Source organism: Megalobrama amblycephala, linkage group LG12 (genome assembly GCF_018812025.1).
Source record: "Megalobrama amblycephala isolate DHTTF-2021 linkage group LG12, ASM1881202v1, whole genome shotgun sequence".
Classification (NCBI taxonomy): domain Eukaryota; kingdom Metazoa; phylum Chordata; class Actinopteri; order Cypriniformes; family Xenocyprididae; genus Megalobrama; species Megalobrama amblycephala.
In genome coordinates, this window is record NC_063055.1 from 7,835,181 (window position 1) to 7,854,802 (window position 19,622).

Consider the following 19,622-nt stretch of genomic DNA (forward strand, 5'->3'; position numbering starts at 1 on the left):
TGATATGAAGATTCGAGACCAATTACTTTGAGATAAGTCTCTCATTTTAATTGCACCAGCTGCTTTTAAATCTTTGTGAAAGCTGTAACACTCTCTGTCTTTGAGCTAAAGTGTCCTTTAAGATGGCAGATTATTCCCAGTACTAATGGCACCTAATTATGATACGAACAGCTATTGAATCAGAGCTCACGGCTGATGATAAACACTTTGAGCATCTTCGTCTCTCTTTGTCCAGACATGAATATGCAAATGTCTATTATAGAGCTCGACTCACGAGCCCAAAAATAGCATGAAGTTTCCATGGGAACATGGATTTATCACTGAACTCTGATGTCAATTGAGTGGTTTTGCTCCAAACAAGCGAAGGAAGTCTGAAAGATTCCCCAAGCTCACGCACGTTTTACTGTCATTTCGGCCTCGTTGCTGGACATCAAACATCACCCTCGGCAGAGTGTTTCTCAGAAGAACGACATCTAATGTAAACATTCTGGAATAACATGAAAGCATGGGGCTAAAAATAGTTTGACCTGGGAAAATTAACCCATGTCAAGCAACATTTAGATAGATGCCCCATAACACTTATTTTTTATTTGCATTTGCTAATTGAGGATTCAGTGTTCTAAAGAAGAAGAGAAAGGAACTATTCTTCAATTCAGGTGAGTCTTTTCCTTTCCTTTCTTGCTATTTCACTGTCAACATCACTGCCATTAATCAAACAAAAGGCCTGATGCACTTCAGATGACTCAACTGTACTGTGTAGAGATCATGTGGGATGTTTGGAATTAATTCCACATCAAAAGAAACTGGCTAATTAGAATTTGTTGGATGTTAATTAGCACAAAATGCAGCCCATGGTTTTGCATAGTTATCAAAGGGATTTCTATAATATTCAGATGGCAATTTTAGTCTGTTTTATTTTATTTGCCTGTTCTCAAAAAATTGCAATGTTATATCTCACAGTTGTTTATTTCTCAGAATTGTGACTTTGTATCATATATCACATTTTAAGATATATTCTCAATTATGACAGTCAAAATTATAAGAAATCAATAGAGTGCTGGTTCCGGAAGTATTCTTTCCATTCATTTTTTTTTTAAGTCTTTGTTAAAGAGTTATAAGCCATGTACCAAGCCAATCCGCTACGAGGGGAATCACAACACTACAAACTTTGATTTGAAGCAAAGAAGTATTTGAAAATTGGACAAAAACACAAAGGTACAAGACTGTGTGCTTTAGTGAAAGAAAGAACTACAATCCCATGAATCATTGCAATCAGCATAATGTAATTAAAGGGTTCACCCAAAAATTATTATTTTTTCATTAATTACAAGTCGTTCCACACTTCGTTCAACTTCAGAACACAAATTAAGGTATTTTTGATAAAATCCAAAAGTTTTTTTTTTTTTCCCCAATAGAAAGCAATGTAATTACTGTCATTCAAGGTCCAGAAAAGTAGTAAAAACTTTGTTAAAATAGTCAACGTGACTACAGTGGTTCAACCTTAATGATATGAAGCGATGAGAATACTTTTTGTGCAAAAACTAACCCTTTAAAAATGATGGGGAAATCTACTCTCCTATAAATGTTGATTATATATAAATACAATATATTTTAAGTATTTTGAGACTGTATAGAGAGATTGCCTCGATTACTGTATGTCATCCGCAGTTTCGTGGGAGTGGGCGGAACTAAAGAACTCTTGTTTCGCTTTTTTTTTTTTTTTTTAAACTCTGATTGGTGGAATTTTCTGTTCAGCATCATGGGTAATGTAGTTTTTCACCTTGAATTCCGCTGTTAAACAATTATTTTAAGTTAAAATAATGTGGTCTGGCGGCTTCAGCAGAAGCAAATACCATCGATTAACAACCTCATTGTAGGGCTGTCTTTAAAGGTTTATAAGTTACTGTTAAAAATCAATTTCGAATGAATGAACGTATACAAGAGCATATACAAACAATGACACTCAAAACGGTCCTGTTACTAGCTAACATTACAATAGTGTTGCAATAATTATGACATGATACTGGGCTGGGCTGAATGCTAAGCAATGTTTTGGTCTGGTCAAAAACACTAAGGAAAAGAAGGAAAATGTCAGTGTGTCACTGCACCTTGTTTGCTGATACCATATTGAACACATGCTACAGTAGACCGACAGCTAAAGTAGTGAGAGCCGCTGTTTCAAGAAAGAAAAGGTCCCTCTCAGATTATCCTTCAGATGCTATCTCAAGGAGATCTCACAAAAGAAGCAAAAAAACATTTGACCTGCTTTGAAGATACGAGTGCTCCAGAGTCTCTGTTAAAGATGAGAAATTAATCTCTAAATTTCTGTTGAATGCATCAATTTGTCTCCATTTTCTTCAGGCCTGTGACAGCACTAGTCTCTGCTGTCACACTCAAAGATTAAATTCCTCCAGTCTTCATGGAACAGTTACCATTTGTCATGTGGGAGACTTTATATACTGAAAAAATATAACATGAACAGAGGTGTAATGGGACTAATTGAGTTTTTAAGGTGATCAGCAGCAATCTGATTGTGGAAATTTAATTTTTAAAAAAGCTTTTAATTTATTTTTAAATCATAGTCAGTGGGGGCTGACTAATTGAAATTGATATTTTGAAAGATTTTAGGATAAAATGTACAAATGTGTATGTTGTTAGTGCTGTAACTCGTCATGATTTCCTGTTTTTCACCATTTTAATTAACTTTTTAAATTAATTTTAATTTTGAATTTCACTAATGTCAATAGTTCTGAGGGATGAACTACTTTTACAAAGTAAAAAAAAAGTGTATGTAGGCTTTCAATTAATATTAAGCCATAAAAACTGTAAAATAATATTTGCTGTTTCATTTAAGACAGATCATATCACACTGAACACTAAAACATGATCAATAAGTCACAACAACATAAGTTTTTACATTACTTTAACTCAACAAAATAAGCAAGTTATACAAGATTCATCTCATTTTTTTAAGTCATTTTATTGTGATTTAAGTTGAAATGACATACAGCTAAGTTGATTGTACTTAAAAAATTTAAGGCAGCTTTTTTCAGGACATTTTCAAGTATAAATCTATTTTGACTTATCATACCCATGTCCAAAATGATTATTTTTGCCACACCAATGGCGGGTAAATTGAGAAAATTCATAAAAAAAATTTTTACCAGCCATGAAACCGTATTTTGATTTTTTTTTTTTTTTTTTTAGATAAATATATATTTAATATAATTTAATTAAATATAAATTAAAAAATATTTTGTCTCTATGAGAGTGGCATTATTTAGCTGTTTCATCACAGCATTATATACCAGATAAGTCAGGGCCCTGAGCAACTGATTTTGATTATTAGACAGTTTGTATATGGTTTAAATCAGTTATTTTTATTTACTCCCCAAAAGAGTGAGCATGGAGGTATCATATGAACAAATATTGGAGGTAAAACATTCCCTCTTTTTTTAACTTGTCTGAAAATGTTTTATTCACTGTTGGGGTCCCAGTTAGCATCATTTTCAAGGATCCCAAGAGATTGCTCAATACAAGTCATGTCAACTGCCACTCTGTAGTTTCTGCCTCTCATTCCCTAGATAACCTTGGTTTATGAAAGCTAAAGGAGCAGCTCTCAACAATAAACATCCTGTATAGCTTCAGACGCTTCTCAAGGCCGTGAGGCAATATGGAACCGTGGAATAAGGATGAGCTTCTGCTTCCCTGTCCCAAAGCTGTTAATATGACACATGACCAAGAGAATGAGGTCTGGCATGATTTCATAGACTTTGTTGATTGTGATATCATGACCAAGGTCATTTCTATGTCACACATTTTTGACATTTCAGTTTACGAATATTGATGCATCTGGACATGCTGAGACATGTAATGTTAAAGGTGCAATATGTAAGAATTTTGCAGTAAAATATCCAAAACCACTAGGCCAGTGTTTTATATTTTGTTCACTTGAGTACTTACAATATCACAAATGTTTGCAACTATTTGTAAATCGTGAGAAAATTGCAATTTTAACCAAGGCTCCGGGACGTGTGAGGAGTCGCCTGTCAATTGCGTCATACCCGCGTTACCCTCGGTTTTAGTTTGTAGAAACCATGGAAACAACAAAGACGCTTTAATATATTACATTTTAATAGACAAGGGACCAACTGTTTTGATACATTTATAGACAGAAAATTAATTGTTGTTATATAGCTCAACATGTTTAGTCTTATTGTTTAAATCTAATTTTCTTGATTTTTTGCGAGTACCATACTTTACCATGCCTCAGAGAAAAACACTATTTTGTCAAGTAGCTAACATAGCATAATCAGATGCAGCTTTATTTTTAGAATACAGAATTTTCTCCATCATACAATATGTTTTAAAATTAATTGCATGCCATTTATCAACACAAGCCATCCAGCATTTAATATATTCTAATATCGATCTATCTTACTGCAGTGTGTCTCAAACAAGTGTCTCACAGCAGCTGCCGAGCGAACGCACAGAGTAACGTTATAGAATCATTTTCAACACTCTCAAATGTATCTAATATAATAAACAGAGCTGCATTATAATAAAAGTGCTATAATAAAAGCGGTCAGCGGCCTCATTCGGCTCCCACAACACTCGATCCTGCTCTGCTTCATACTACAGTAATGTTAATAATTGCATCCATGAACATGATTTCTTCCCGAGTCTTATCCCAATTCTTTTCCACCAGCCGTTGAGGTGAAGACCACATGTCCCAAAATTCCACGCATCATCAAGCTATGCCTTTGTTTTGAATAGGCCTCTAGCGACCTCTAGCGGACAGAAAATATTACATACTGCACCTTTAAGAGGTTGAGGTGAAACTCTAGTCTGTTATTTAACAATAAAAAATGGACAATAAAAAAGCAGTATTAATATAATAGGCTATATTCCACTTAGTTCCAGATGCGGTACTTTTCTGAGCCACATATGCTAATTTGTCTAAAGCCACAGGAAAATACATCGAACACATGAAGAGACCATAAAAGGATGGTGGTAGTATCATATGGGGCCAGTTGTTCAAAAGTAATCTGATCGGATTTCGGCCATTGGATTGGATCAAATCTTGAAAATGGGTTGTTCAAAAGGAAAAAGGGATTCTGAAATCAGATTAGATCACGGAATCCGATCCTAGTTTTAATCTGGATCAAACCTTCAGTTTGTGTTGTTCAAAACTTGTCAGTAGGATTTGGATAACTTTGATCCAAAAAAACAGGATTATCCTGATCCCAACAGGGGGTATGATTTCAAGGTGGATTCCAGGAGGAAAATGTAGTAAAACTTTAAATCTGGTCAAAAAATACAACATTTATATCATGTAATATATATACACATTTTTTTTTATTTTGCTCTTGATTAGTTTAACTGTTAAATAAATTAGAAGTAGACATTAGCCTACATATTTAGCCTTTCGGTAACCTACTGTAAAGTAAAAAAGATTTTGGTGCCATAAAACAATCTCCAAACAGCTGTAAATATCCAACGAAAATATTATATTCAAAACCCATATTCTCTCTATCATCATGTCCCTTTAGGGGCTCAGTAATCCAGATTTGGTAATCATTCTGGAAAAGTGTGTATCTGGATCATGGTGATCCAATCCAATTTTTCTTTGAAAAAACAGCACAAAAGTAAGATGGATTACCTGATCCTGGATAGCAAAACATGGGATTTCCAAATCAGATCATTTTGATCCAGATTAAACTTTTTGAACAACTGGCCCATGAAGTCCAGTTTGTTACTCTACTTTGTTTTTTAATATATGGCAACAATATAAACGTTTTGTGGCCCAAACTTAACTTCCGGTAGACTTCCACAAAGAATCAATAACAACAAAGTCCCTCTAGAGTAGATTATTTCTGAAACAAGCAAAATAAATAAGTAAATTACATTAGCTAGCAAGTTAAAACTATGTCTAGCCAGTATTATTTTGGGTTACCAGTAGAAGAAAAGAAATAATACTTGGCCAAACTTAAATGCTACAAAGTTACTACCAGACCCGTTCAACAAAAACAGGCTGGAATTTAACTTCTGGCCAGGCGCGTAACCGTGGCAACGCGCGAGAGTCCGATGAAACTGCATACGTCATTCGCGCTGTTTTAACTGAAGCACGCACACGCGTGCGTACGTCACTCGAAGATCGCACACACAGAAACATTCAGGAGCACAAAAACTTGTTGTCAACGCTGCCTCGCGACTCTTCGCTACTGAATCGCTACATTATATTTCTCGTCAACGAGGAGTTAACATCGCTGATTTTCAAGTAATTAAACTCACAGCTTTGTTGTTAATAGAGAGAGGCACTGAAAGGTGTTATAGAGGATCTTTTCGTCGACTGAGAAACCAAAGACTAGTGAGTTTTTGAAATGAGCGCATGCGTAAGAACAACCCCCCTCCTTTACAGCTCATTTCGAGGGAACGCCTCCCAAAACTCGTGCATGAGTATTGGAACATGAGTGTTTGTTTACCACCGGCATTCGCTGGGTCGTGTTAGTGGATTCATTATGTCGGACTCACCGCAGGTAACTCATAATCTGCAGTTGTTACTCCTGACAAAAACATTGAATGCGGCGCCTGTGGAAAGTTACTGGAGCGCGCAGGTCTCTCACAAGGAACGTAATGGCAGTGATTGACAAGCCAGAGGGCCAATCGTTTACGCGCATGCGTAAGAACAACCGCATGCGTGATGAAAACATTTCATGATTATTCTCCTTATAGTGGACTTCAATGGAGCCCAAACAGTTGAAGGTCAAAATTAGTTTCAGTGCAGCTTCAAAGGGATTTAAATGATACCAGATGAAGAATAAGGGTCTTATCTAGCAAAACGATCAGTCATTTTCTAAAAAAATACAACTGTATATGCTTTATAAACACACATTATTGTCTTGCATGTGCTTTCGCTTTCCGTATTCTTCAAATAGCTTACGCTGTATGTCCTACGTCTTCCCTATTCTACTTACGGAACGAACGCGGCTCCAGTTCCATTTTTCTGTAATTTGAATAGAGAAGGTGTAGGACATACAGCGTAAGCTTTTTGAAGAATACAGAAAGCGGAATGGTGGAAGTACTTGCAAGGCGATCATTTGTGTTTATAAAGCATATACAGTTGTATTTTTATTTTTATTTTTTAAGAAAATGACCTTTATTCCTCGTCTGGTATCGTTTAAAGCCCTTTGAAGCTGCACTGAAACTGTAATTTTGACCTTCAACCGTTTGGAGGCCATTGAAGTCCACTATAAGGAGAATAATACTGGAATGTTTTCATTGAAAACCTTCATTTCTTTTCAAATGAAGAAAGAAAGACATCTTGGATGACATGGGGGTGAGTAAATTATCAGGAAAATTTTCATTCAGAAGTGAACTAATCCTTTAAGTTGTCAGTGCTAGCAATTGACCATGCTATAAACGGGATAATCCACGATTAGCTGTGCATTAAACGATTTGAATGCACTCCGCGGAGGCAACAGACATGCCATGTCGTGCATTTCACAGCTAGCCTTGGATTATCCCTTACTTATCGTGTTCTACCTTGTATTTTCAGGTCCTCCAAATTTTTGAGTAGATTATTGTGTGCTTAGATGACCTTCCATTTAGTGTTTCTCTGAGATAAGAGTGGAGTGAGTCAAGGAGGGACATATCAGCTCCGGGAGGTCAGAGGCGAGACAAAAGGAACAAAAATACAACTAAAGTCTAAAGTAAGGTGAGAAAGAGATGTCACATGTTACAAGAGCAAAGCTCTCTACAAGAGATCTTTTATCTTAATAGTATTAAGATAACTGATCTGTTGTAGAGTGCTATACGTGTTTCGTGTGTGAGAGCAATGCGCTGGGCAAGACACACTATCTAGGGTGTGTTCCTTTCTGAAATGATCATGCTTTTGAAACAATATGTAAGTTTCATTACATTTAGAGATGCACAAATTATGACCCTATCAGTTATATGGAAGTTATAGATTTTTTTTTCTTTATGAGAATTAGTCAATGTACTGTAATTGTGCATGCTCATTTCCCCCATTTTTACATTTAGAATACCTTAACCATCATCTAAAAGGTATTCTTTAAGAACGCTACTATTTTAATAACACTAAAAATGTAATGTTTAGTAAATATCAAAATAAATATCCATTTTTCATACCTAAATTAAAATAGTTTGATGCATATATTCACTTGTAGCAATTAAAACGATTGTTTCATTATTATTATTTAGACAAAAATAGTTTAGAATTATAAAATCGGCCATTTGTTGAAAATGATGTTAAAATGGAAATGGTTTATCGGCCATTCATTTCATCTTTAGCAAATCTCAAAATTAATATTCATTTTTCTCACTGTACATTATGTTGTGATGCCGAAATTCACTTGTAGTATTTAAAATGATTAATTTTATTTTTTAGTATTTTTTTAATTTTTAATTTATTTAGACAAAATTGTAAAAGCAATAATTCACTGAAAATGTTGATATGATGATAACGTGAAAATATTACTTGCTTTATTGTATTGGGGACAATTTTAATATTAGTTCGTCCCTATTTATATTATTTTTTTAAGGGGCTCTTAAAAACATGAAATTGACTTATATTTGTCCTCTGTCTGTTGCCTTTGGAATCAGGATAGTAGCTAGTGAAGGTCTTCATCAGGGAGGTCCTTAATACCTGAAGAAAGCGATCAATTAGCATTCCCATTCATCTCAATGGCAGTTGCTCAGCTGGTTCTGGACCCCCTGGAAAAATATGATTTGAAATCTGGCAAACCTTGAGCAGATTTATGGTGAAGTGTCCATCAAATGAACCCTATGAAAACATTCATTACCCAAGGTCCTTCTGAAGTAGTTATTGTCGAGCACTTGTGGCCGCTATGATTGTTCTCCATTCGAAGTCCTCCGAGTAGGCATCATTTACGTCATTTGGAGCGCTGTTGGTGGTATGACAGGTGCCGTGCGCACTTAGATATTTAGTGGAGATGTATGGGACTGTAGTCAGCTCTGTGGTTTAATACATCATTTAGAAGTTACCCAGCAGAATTGGCTCTCTGCTCAAGATGACTGTAACAGTGTGCTAATATGAAGGTGGGTGGAGACACACACACCACGCACATATTGGATGCAGGATGTAAATAAATCGTGTTTGTGACTCTGACATAGGGATATTAAATTATTATGTTTATAAATGAGAAATAATTTGGTAGCACAGTTCCCTGTGGTGTGAGTATTGACTAGTTGAAGTCATCTATCACAAAGCTCAACTCTCTGCCTTCTTTGATTTAATCATGGACTTTTCACAAATTTATGTGAAAATTGTTAAAGGTAAAGGTGCAAAAGTATTTGCTTTATTCAAAGCAACACTTTAAATACAGATTTGCTGTGCATTACATGTATAAAAACAAATTTATGTGCAATGTGTATTGACTTTGTCTTATATACTATAAGGGCGAGTGGGGCAAGTTGTCACTTTTTTTTATATAAGTGAATATTTCTCAGGCTATGTTTATTTTTTAAAATTGTCAGTTTTTGGTTGCACTTTATTTTACAGTACATGCACTTGTGTGTATTTACAGTGTACGTACCTAAGAAAGTACTGTAATATAATGCAACTACATGGGTAAAGGTTAGGTTTAGAAGTAGGTTCAGGGTTAGTACCGAGTTATTACCCAGTTATTGTAATTACTATAATAAATACATAGTATGTACATGGGGAACAGGACTGTAAAATAAAGTGCTTCATAGTTTTTGTATAAACGCATACAACGGTCTTGGCTAAAAAATGTATGGAATATTTTCACCATTTTTGTTAAGAAAAAAAGCTACATTTAATTTAATACACATTGTGGCTCATTTATAAAACACGTGCAGAGCAAGTTTGTGTAAATAATTCATTAATCCATTCTTGCATAAATTGTTGCATTTAATTAAAAGCGACAGTTTATGTAAGAACAGTTTTGCAAACAATGTACACAGGGATTCATTCTGTTTGTGATTCATGAATAAAGTCCAATGATAGCGGGGCATGTTGTCACAGGAACCTGTGGTTGAAATAACACTGATTTGAGAAGAATAACTATAAAATATTGTCTCAAGTAAAAAAACAACAACTCATCTTTCAGACCATATCTGCATTTAAAGTCACCATGAAATCAAAGTTGAAGTTTTTGGGCTTTTAGTATGAATATGTTAGGCTTACTCTTATCTATAAGCTAGTGTGCTCCAAAACAATGACAAAATTTGTATTTAGAAGATATAAGCGTTCAAAACTTGCAGTCTCTCACTTCCTCCAATATGAATCAACAATTTTGATGACATCACGCTGCACTTCAGCTTCTCATCAGATTTCTGTCCAATCAAATGCTCTCTAGAATCTAAAGCATCCCGGCCCCTACATTATAAATAGACGCTAAAGCTGCAGCTAAAATCGGTCGGTCCCTTGTTCACACATTTACTATTTCCGACATAGTGAATAGTACATAGTGCTGTAACACCTATCCCGTTAACTTTTATTTAAGTGCTACATAAAATAAGGGACCAACCAGACCAATCTTACTCATGAGTCAAGTGTATTAAACATAGTTACACAGAACATTCAAAATTCAACACAACACCAATATCTGACGGTCAAACAGTTGGAACCAGAGGATAAAAAATACAGTTCATCACATTAAGCACAGTCTTTGGTTTATCATCACTTAGGACCATAAGCTTTGCTCAGTCTTTGTTGAAAATGAATAGAGAAAACAGTACTTAAATGGCAAGATGATCCACAGCAGAGTTCAACCAGCAGAGAGCTTTGTTAATGTTTGAAGTAAAACGTTGTTTAGCAACCGATAACAGTCAAGTAGTAAATGGAAATCAACTCTTAGATCCAATCTTCTCAGTTGTTTAAGTCCCCAAGTAATCCATATACGCTCAGAACACAAACCCTCTGTAAACAAAATTCAAACAAACAAATGATAACCATGTGCTATGAACATGAATTGTTAACAAACAAAAAAAAAAACAATGACAGTTACTTACAGATGAACTTAGAACTCTAAAGTTCCTCAACCAGGGTAAAAAGGCCACAACCAACATGAGGCAAGCCTCTCTTTGAAGGTAGAGAATCAACTTCCTGCCATTTCTCCTTCTTTGTTCCCTTAGGGGATTAAATTAAATTGAACTCTGTGTCTGAATCTAAAATACAAAACCACTGCTAGAAGAAACACATTTGTGCAGTTGACTCAAAAAGGACCTGTGACAACTAGCCCCGGTCCTCCTATAGCTAGGTAGTAAGCAAATAGCCCTTGTTTAAAGTCATGACTGTGCTTACATACGTGTTCTGCTGAAAGTGCACGTGAAACAGCTTGTATTACGCTGATCTCATCAGTGCCCTTCCTAGTGAGATGGTGTCCAATCGGCCAGTAGAATGCTTATAAGAGTTCAGTTGTTCCCTTCAATCCCAGAATTCCATATTTCATCATCAGAATGACGCCTTAACACCCTCAGTCTCACAGCAGCAGTGTACAGTAAGCCATGGTGGAATAGAGCCAAAGGGCTGCTTTAATTGGCCAAAAACAGCAGCTCAAGGTTGCAGCGATGGATTTTTATTTTGTCCTTGACACTCCTCCCCCTCGCTGAGGAGCCAGCTGATGTGTTAGTCTCATTCGCTCTTTATAGGGGAACATATCTGAAGGTTGTGCCTTGTTTAGTGCTCCACACCACCTGAACTCTTGTGCCTTGTTCCTGTTGTTTAGAGTTTGCACTATAACTCCAAGCAAACGGCATGATTTACCTATGGAATACCATCTTTTGCTGTATAGGCTGTTGTGAAGCACCTACTCACTTACTGTTTTTGGGCTTGATGCAAGTTTTCATAATGCAAAAGCTGCAATGATACAAGAGCTTTCAAACATCAGTCACTAGCAAAACATCTGCTATAATGTCATGAAATATTTGCAATTTGTACCTCTGTTCAAAAGTTTGAGGTCAGTAATGGAAAAAGATGCATGTTTTAGCCGCATATTGGTATTGTTCCAACATTTACCAGTAGAGACTAACTAGTCCATGTTGACCAGCCAAAACTGACCCCCTGGACTTGACACATACATTAAACCTAACCTTGAAATCTGATTGGCTGATATTAATGTCATTACAGGACCAGCTGGGATGCTGATTCAGAACATGTCCCACTTGAATAAATCATGTTAAGCATTTTGCAGTCAGATATTTGAAAATTTTGCATATTTTTGTCCAATCTGTGCTGTATCAATTGATTTTAGCAGTGATTACTTCACAGCCTGGCACCGACACAAGCAGATAATTGTCACCCATTTGCTATTCAACTCTTAACAGTCGTAATGAAAGGAGTAATCAGCACATCCTCAGGGTGTTCACACTAATTAAAGAGGCAGAGTGTTGTGACAGGGTCACCTCTGTCAGTGGCATTGAACCAACACAGATACAGTCGACTGCTTTCATGATACACACAGTAGCTCTGTCATCATCTACTGTACAGTATTTCTGTATTGCTTTAATTGCTTTTTGATTGAGTTGTATTCATAGTTCACCAAAAAGGTAATGTAATGCGTTACCTTATTAGTTACTTGAAAAAGTAATCTGATTACGTAACTCAAGTTATTTGTAATGTGTTACCCCCAACGCTATATATATATATATATATATATATATATATATATATATACAGGGCTTGACATTTTGCTCACCAGCCACTGTGGCTAGTGGTTTTCCAAAGTTACTAGCCACTTAGTCTCAGCCTCAGACGTCACGCTCACAGACCATTGGCTGAACATCTGATGCATATGGCACACTTAACTGGAAACACTTCAGGATTTTCTAAGTCGTCATCTGGTTGGTTGAACTTTACAGGATGTCCAGGAGATTTGTCCAGGATGTCACGTTCTTTAATGGTCCACCTGGAAACAAACCCCCTTGTGTAAGAAGAATGCCGTTGTGTTTACAACTGAGACAATGAGCGCTTCCCAGGATCAACTAAAAACTGGATTTTCAAACATATGTGAAGTTTGCGGCTCCATTGTTGCAGTAAACTTGTACTTGAACATTCTTGAATGAATAATTTTTTAGATACACGTTGGTCTGTTATTGTAGGTACATCGACTTTACATTTTCACACCCCTAAACATGACGCAGAACAAAATGAACAGTGATTGGTTGCATTACATGTCAGTCAAACGTCCCCTTGGCCAATGAAAGCTGCTATTGAGTCCAGACCTTCTGCCGTCAGTCTGAAGGTCTGGCTACGTGAGACTACTAGGCTAGCCACTCAGCATTTTTCTTGGCCACAATTTTAACAGCAATACCATGGGGAAAAACTGCCATATAGATATTTTTAATATTATCTCATAATTTGGTGTCTCTATCTGCTGTCACTTTAAGACTGGATGTACAGATCCATTACTGTTACACATTCGTTTTCTTTCTCAACTGTTTACGTTCACTTAAAAAATAACTAGCTTTGTTTACGTGAATACTTGCCAAGACCGGCATTTTGACATTATTTATTTTGTGTATTTAACTGTTTGAGTGCAATAAGCAGCGAAAAAGATCTCAGTTTAGTACTGAGAGGCAGCTTTATGCACCAAACTTTGGGTTTGAGAACAAAATTTGCGGAAATTAGTAAAATTATGTGCAATACACGCAAAATATAATATTTTATATATATATATATATATATATATATATATATATATATATTAAATATAAACCACTGTTATACCACAATCACTATTATAGACCTTAGTCAGGGTGGTGCCATATTAAGTTTTTGACAGGAATGAAAACAAGGCTGTGAGGGATAAAAAAGCATTTTGTTTTTACAGCTCTCTTGTGATGAAATGTTATGCATATGTCAACGCCTGTGTGTTGGGTGTTTAAAGGGCAGATTTTATTACCAAGATGAAACACATCAATTGCCTACTGTCACTACAAATTCTCAATCTTAATGTGGGTACATGCTGCATATTTCAGTTTACTTTAATCAAAGTTAGCGCATGTGGAGAAATGACTGATGCATGAAGGTTTCCAATGTTCCTCAGCAGGGCATCTGTAATGTCACAGACAGCGGGAGCTCGTTGGTCAATGCTTAAGCTTCATATTTGCATGCCAATGTAAGTGCTTAATATTTCCAAGTGTCTCAGCATTGATTGATTTAGCAAAATCAGAGTTGCACATGTGCGAGCAGACCTGAGCCAAATGCACAGCCATGCTTTCATAATACTGCTGACTCCAGACCAGCTGACTCCTAGCAAGAGGATCATGACTTGTAATCAAATGAGGATGATCCCCGTACCAACACACACACACACACACACACACACTCTCTCTGTCTGTCCCTTCCTAACCCCCTTCCATCTCTGTCTTTCTCTCCTTGATGTTGTTTGTGTTGTATATGAGATTGACCTTGTGAATATCCATGGCATGCTATGCATGTTATTGATCTGAATGAAGCTGCGGACACTTTTCAGGCAATTGGATGCAACCTATCACCTTCTTTTTAGTAGAATCATTGGTTTTATTGCATGTTTGGGTCATTAGTGGTGCTTGCTATTACACCGTTGCTCATAAATCAACCTTCAAGTTAACTTCAAGTAAAAGGGATAGTTCACCCAAAAAAGCTGAAATTTTCAGCTGCTATTACTCCAGTCTTCAGTGTCACATGATCCTTAAGAAATCATTGTAATATGCTGATTTGCTGCTCAAGAAAGATTTCTTATCAATGTTTAAAACAATTGTGCTGCAATTTTGTGTGGAAGCCGTGAAACATTTTTTCCAGGATTCTTTGATAAAAAGGACGTTCACAGTTTAAATATTTTTGCTGCCACTTTTGATCAATTTAGTGCATCCTTGTTCAATAAAAGTATTAATTTCTTTAAAAGAAAGAAAGAAAGAAAAGAAATCTTACTGAAGTCTTATTGTCAAAAGTCTAATCACTTAGAAAAGTTCTAAAATAAAACATCCTTTCTTAAAGGGTTAGTTCACCCAAAAATGAAAATTATCCCATGTTTCAGTCATCCTCAAGCCATCCTAGGAGTATATGACTATCTTCTCTCAGACAAACAATCAGAGATATATTTAAAAATATCTTGGCTCTTCCAAGCTTTATAATTGTAATGAATAGGGGGCCACATTTTGAAGCCAAACAAAAAAATGCATATAAAAGTAATACACATGGCTCCAGGGGATTACTTTTATTATGGATGGATGCATTTTTTTTGCTTCAAAATGTGCCCCCTAAAAAAATGCGGACTCTAGAGCAGTGGTCACGTGTTCTCTGGAGTGACCAATCACGCTTCTCTGCCTGGCAATCCAATGGACGAGTCTGAGTTTGGTGGTTTCCAGGAGAACATTACTTGCCTGACTGCATTGTGCCAAGTGTAAAGTTTGGTGGAGGGGGATTATGGTGTGGGGTTGTTTTTCAGGGGTTGGGCTTGGCCCCTTAGTTTTTAGTGAAAGGAACTCTTAATGCTTCAGCATACCAAGACATTTTGGACAATATCATGCTCCCAACTTTGTGGGAACAGTTTGGACTGCGCACCAGTGCACAAAGCAAGGTCCATAAAGACATGGATGAGTGAGTTTGGTGTGGAGGAAATTGACTGGCCTGCACAGAGTCCTGACCTCAACCCGATAGAACACCTTTGGGATGAATTAGAGCGGAGACTGTGAGCCAGGCCTTCTCGTCCAACATCACTGCCTGACCTCACTAATGCGCTTCTAGAAGAATGGTGAAAAATTCCCATAAACACTCTCCTAAACCTTGTGGAAAGCCTTCCCAGAAGAGTTGAAGCTGTTCACAGGGTGGGCCAACTCCATATTAAACTCTACGGATTAAGAATGGGAATGTCATTAAAGTTCATGTGCATGTAAAGGCAGACATCCTAAAACTTTTGGCAATATAGTGTATCTCCTATTGTGTTAGTCTGAAAAAAGACAGTCATATACCCCTAAGATGGCTTGGGGGTGAGTAAATCATGGGATCATTTTCATTTTTGTGTGAACTAACCCTTTAAACGGACACAAAAATGAAATTTCTCTCATCATTTACTCATCCTCATGTTGTCCAAACCTTTATGACTTTCTTTCTTCTGCGGAACACAAAAGATATTTCGAAGAATGTTGGAACATCGGCTTCCAGTGCATGGACAAAAAAGACATTTCTCAAAATATCTACTTTTATGAAGTAAGTCATACAGGTTTGGAACGACATGAGGGTGAGTAAATATGACAGAATTTTTGTTTTGGGGTGAACTGTCCCTTTAATAAGTCAGAACTGTCCAGAACAAGTTGTGCACCTAGAATTATATAATTAATTCTTAGGGTTGGGGTTTTCGAAAAACTGCTAATCCTAAGCATGTATAATGCTTGGCCTTAGCAGGTATCACTATTAAAAATTCTAAACAAATACATTGATGTTGTCTGGTCAGAGCTGCATGGCGTAGTCTCTAGCACCTAATGCAGTCATCCATGCATTAAGGATTATGGTTATTAAATCATAGCCTATTACTTCCGTAACATCATAAGCTTTTATGGATTTTTACGTGCGCGAGAAAATGCTTTCAAATCCTTTCATTGCCAACGGCTCATTGTGATACATCTGTGCGGCCAAAACAGACCTATTCATAGAATTAATTCGTGGAATTTTCCCCCCGTCTCACCTCGAGCTCTTTGACAGCAAAATCCCACTTTGTGCTTGTAACCAACGCGTACATAATCCGTCCGCACAGACTGCCATCGAGTAATTTCATTTTCAAAGCTCACGCTGGCTCAGTGCCTACAACCCTGACAAGTGATTACTCATCCTACGTTTTTTCCCTTCGTGTTACACGTGTTTGTGGCCGAGACTGTGCGTACATGTGTGTACACTCATTTGGGTTTAACTAGGCCTGGTTGAGCTCATAACCACGCTTGTAACTATGTCCATCCCTATCTGCCCTGTCCGTAGCTGTTCATTTAAATGGCAGAAGAGTGGGAACAGGGAGGGAGGCGGTGTGTTGTCTTGCGGGGTCAGTGTTAAATGCACGTAAGGGCTTTTTTGAGCCGCAGTTACGGATTAAAGAGAATGGAGAGTCTGCATTATCTCCATGGGCTTAGTAACACAATTATCCCTCTAGTCCGTTTTCATTTGTCTAATGTTATAAAGGTCTTCTCTGAATTATGTAAGGATAACAGCCACACAAATCTCCAAATTAATGTCTTTTTCCTTTTTTAAAGACAAAAGACATGTATGGACAAGGTCGGTGCAGAGCCACAGTTGTAGAGGAGCCTGTCGTGGTTGTTTTTTCTTGTGACCACACGAACATCCATCCAGGTTGAGTGTTTTGGCATTGGTGACTGAGCCACATCGCCAAGATGAAGTACAAGAAGTTTTTTACCGTCATGCAAGCGGCTGTTGGCATTGTGCCGCTCAACAAACGAGAATTCCTTCCTCCCCCTCGAAGACTCTGGAAATCTCACGAGTAAGTGTGTGTGTGTGTTTGTGTCAGTCTGTTTGTGTGTTTAGTGAGCAGGTGAGCGCAAAGGAAAATGATGGCTCGATGCCAAGAGTCACACCCCACAGAAATGCTGATGTGGTTATTTTTGCTTTCTATTTATAGCATCGATCATGATTTTTTTTATGATAATGAACTCAAACTAGTCTCCGTGGAGAAGAAAGACAAATGCTGTTTTTCTGCCAGAGCGCTGTTGGTTTAATATGAGATGGAATTCTGTGAACTAATGGGGTGCTACATTTCATTTGGAATGAACAATGAAGTAATAAAATAGAAGACCATACACTTTAAAAATAAGGTTCCAAAAGGGGGTTTTCGCAGTGATTGCCTTAGAAGAGCCATTTTTGGTTCCTCAAAGAAGAACATTTTAATAATTCTATAAAGAATCTTTTGTGCACTGGAAAAGTTCAGTGGATGTTAAAGGTTCTTCTTTGAGCCATCAATGCTAATAAAGAACCTTTAGTTTTAAGATTTTATGGGCTGATTTTATTTTTGTTAATATTTATTTCTTGCTTCATAGCGTGTTTGAAATATTCAGTCTTACCCATAATTACTGAATGAAACCCTTTTCACATTTCCAGGGTTCTCAGAAGTGGATGTTTTCATGGTTGGGTAAACTTCTATTGTGGTCAATGGAAACTACAACAAATATAATATTTGTGTTCCCATTTGCCCCAATAGAAAAAAAAAAAAAAATGATGATAGTGTTTCTGTTTCCAAAAAAGATGTTAAATTTACCGTCACTCCCTCAGCCATTGTACTAGAAACACTCTGCAGTTAACCAGTAATCAGTTTTCTGTAATTTAATGCCAAGGTAAGAAAACCCAAAGTATAGTGTTATAAATGTACATTGTCTCATTTTTAAAAATTAGTTAATGTATGAACAATGTATTAATTCAGCATTTATTAAACTTTGTTAATGTTAGTTAATAGCAATTCCATATTCATGTTAGTTCACAGTGCATTAGCTAACTTTTTATCTTAAAAATGTATTAGTAAATGTTGAGATTAACATAAACTAAGATTAACAAATGTTGTATTCATTGTTAGTTCATGCTAATGTAGTTAACAAATGAAATCTTATTGTAAAGTCTTACCCATTTAAAAAAAATTGAATATATAAAAAACTTTTATGATGTTAACTTTTTGCCCATAATTGAAATTATCGACAAAAATTTGATAGAATTTTTAGCGATCCATATTTTCACCTTTATATGGTAGGGGCGCTATTACGGATCTTCTGAAAGGGTACAGAATCTCCAGATCAAAACACAGGCAAAGAAGAAGCAGAAACAAGTGATGAAAGTATTGCTTATTAACACGATCTTCAAACATTCAACAGAAAATAAATCAAAACTGCCTAACATTACCGAATGAAATGTCGAACCAGGAAGAGGAATAGGACTGTGCAAGTTTTGGGGTGTTGATGGACGCAATTTACTCCATGTATGTTTTGATCATCATTATGAATCCGATCTGGACATAGTCTTTGACTTTCTGAGGGCCATGAAAGTTTTGTAACAATCATCAAAGATGCTGGCGGTGGCTGGCAACTTTTTTAAAAAACGCTGGTGGGGAAACTGTGGAAATGCATCATCAATCTAGAAAAGAGTCCATTCAGCAGTTCGTTAAGGTGTTTAAATAAGCAATATACTGTTTGTGATAAAATTTACAGATTGTATAAAGATAAATTTCCTAATTTCAGCTCAAAATGCTGCACTTTATTTCTTCTATTATGTCTGATTATATTTATTATTTTTAGTTCAAATGCTCGAACTACTTCACATACAGACTCACATTTAAAGTTTATTTTATGGACTATTTCCGTCATGTGTTGTATTTGTTTTTGGTTAAGTGTGAACATTTTAATTGCTCTTGATTGATTTATTTGCATATTGAACTGGTATATTTTTATACTCTGCTATAAAAGCTGACACACAATGAGTGTCATGACAACTATAAAGCATCTCACATAGTGAATCTGTAAACAATATCAATCACTTTGTTTCAACTCAGATTCCTGCTTTTAGACTTCAGATATTTTTAGTCAGATTGTTTTCCTCCATGCTACATACAGTAGATGTAAAAGTTAAGCAAATGTAAGTTGAGGCTTCA

The 19,622-nt window shown here is 36.3% G+C and overlaps 1 protein-coding gene across 2 annotated transcripts in view; it reads left to right on the forward strand.

The window, feature by feature from the left end:
- The first annotated feature begins 17,274 nt into the window (after window positions 1-17,274).
- LOC125280607 (tight junction protein ZO-2) overlaps window positions 17,275-19,622 on the forward strand; it is a 119,837-nt gene continuing 117,489 nt past the window's right edge. Inside the window, exon 1 of one of the 2 annotated variants that reach the window (XM_048211262.1) lies at window positions 17,275-17,474. In XM_048211262.1, the coding sequence (XP_048067219.1) occupies window positions 17,368-17,474 (107 nt within the window). In that variant the 5' untranslated portion in view covers window positions 17,275-17,367. The remainder of the gene's footprint in view (window positions 17,475-19,622) is intronic. The other variant, XM_048211263.1, reaches the window with a different exon arrangement.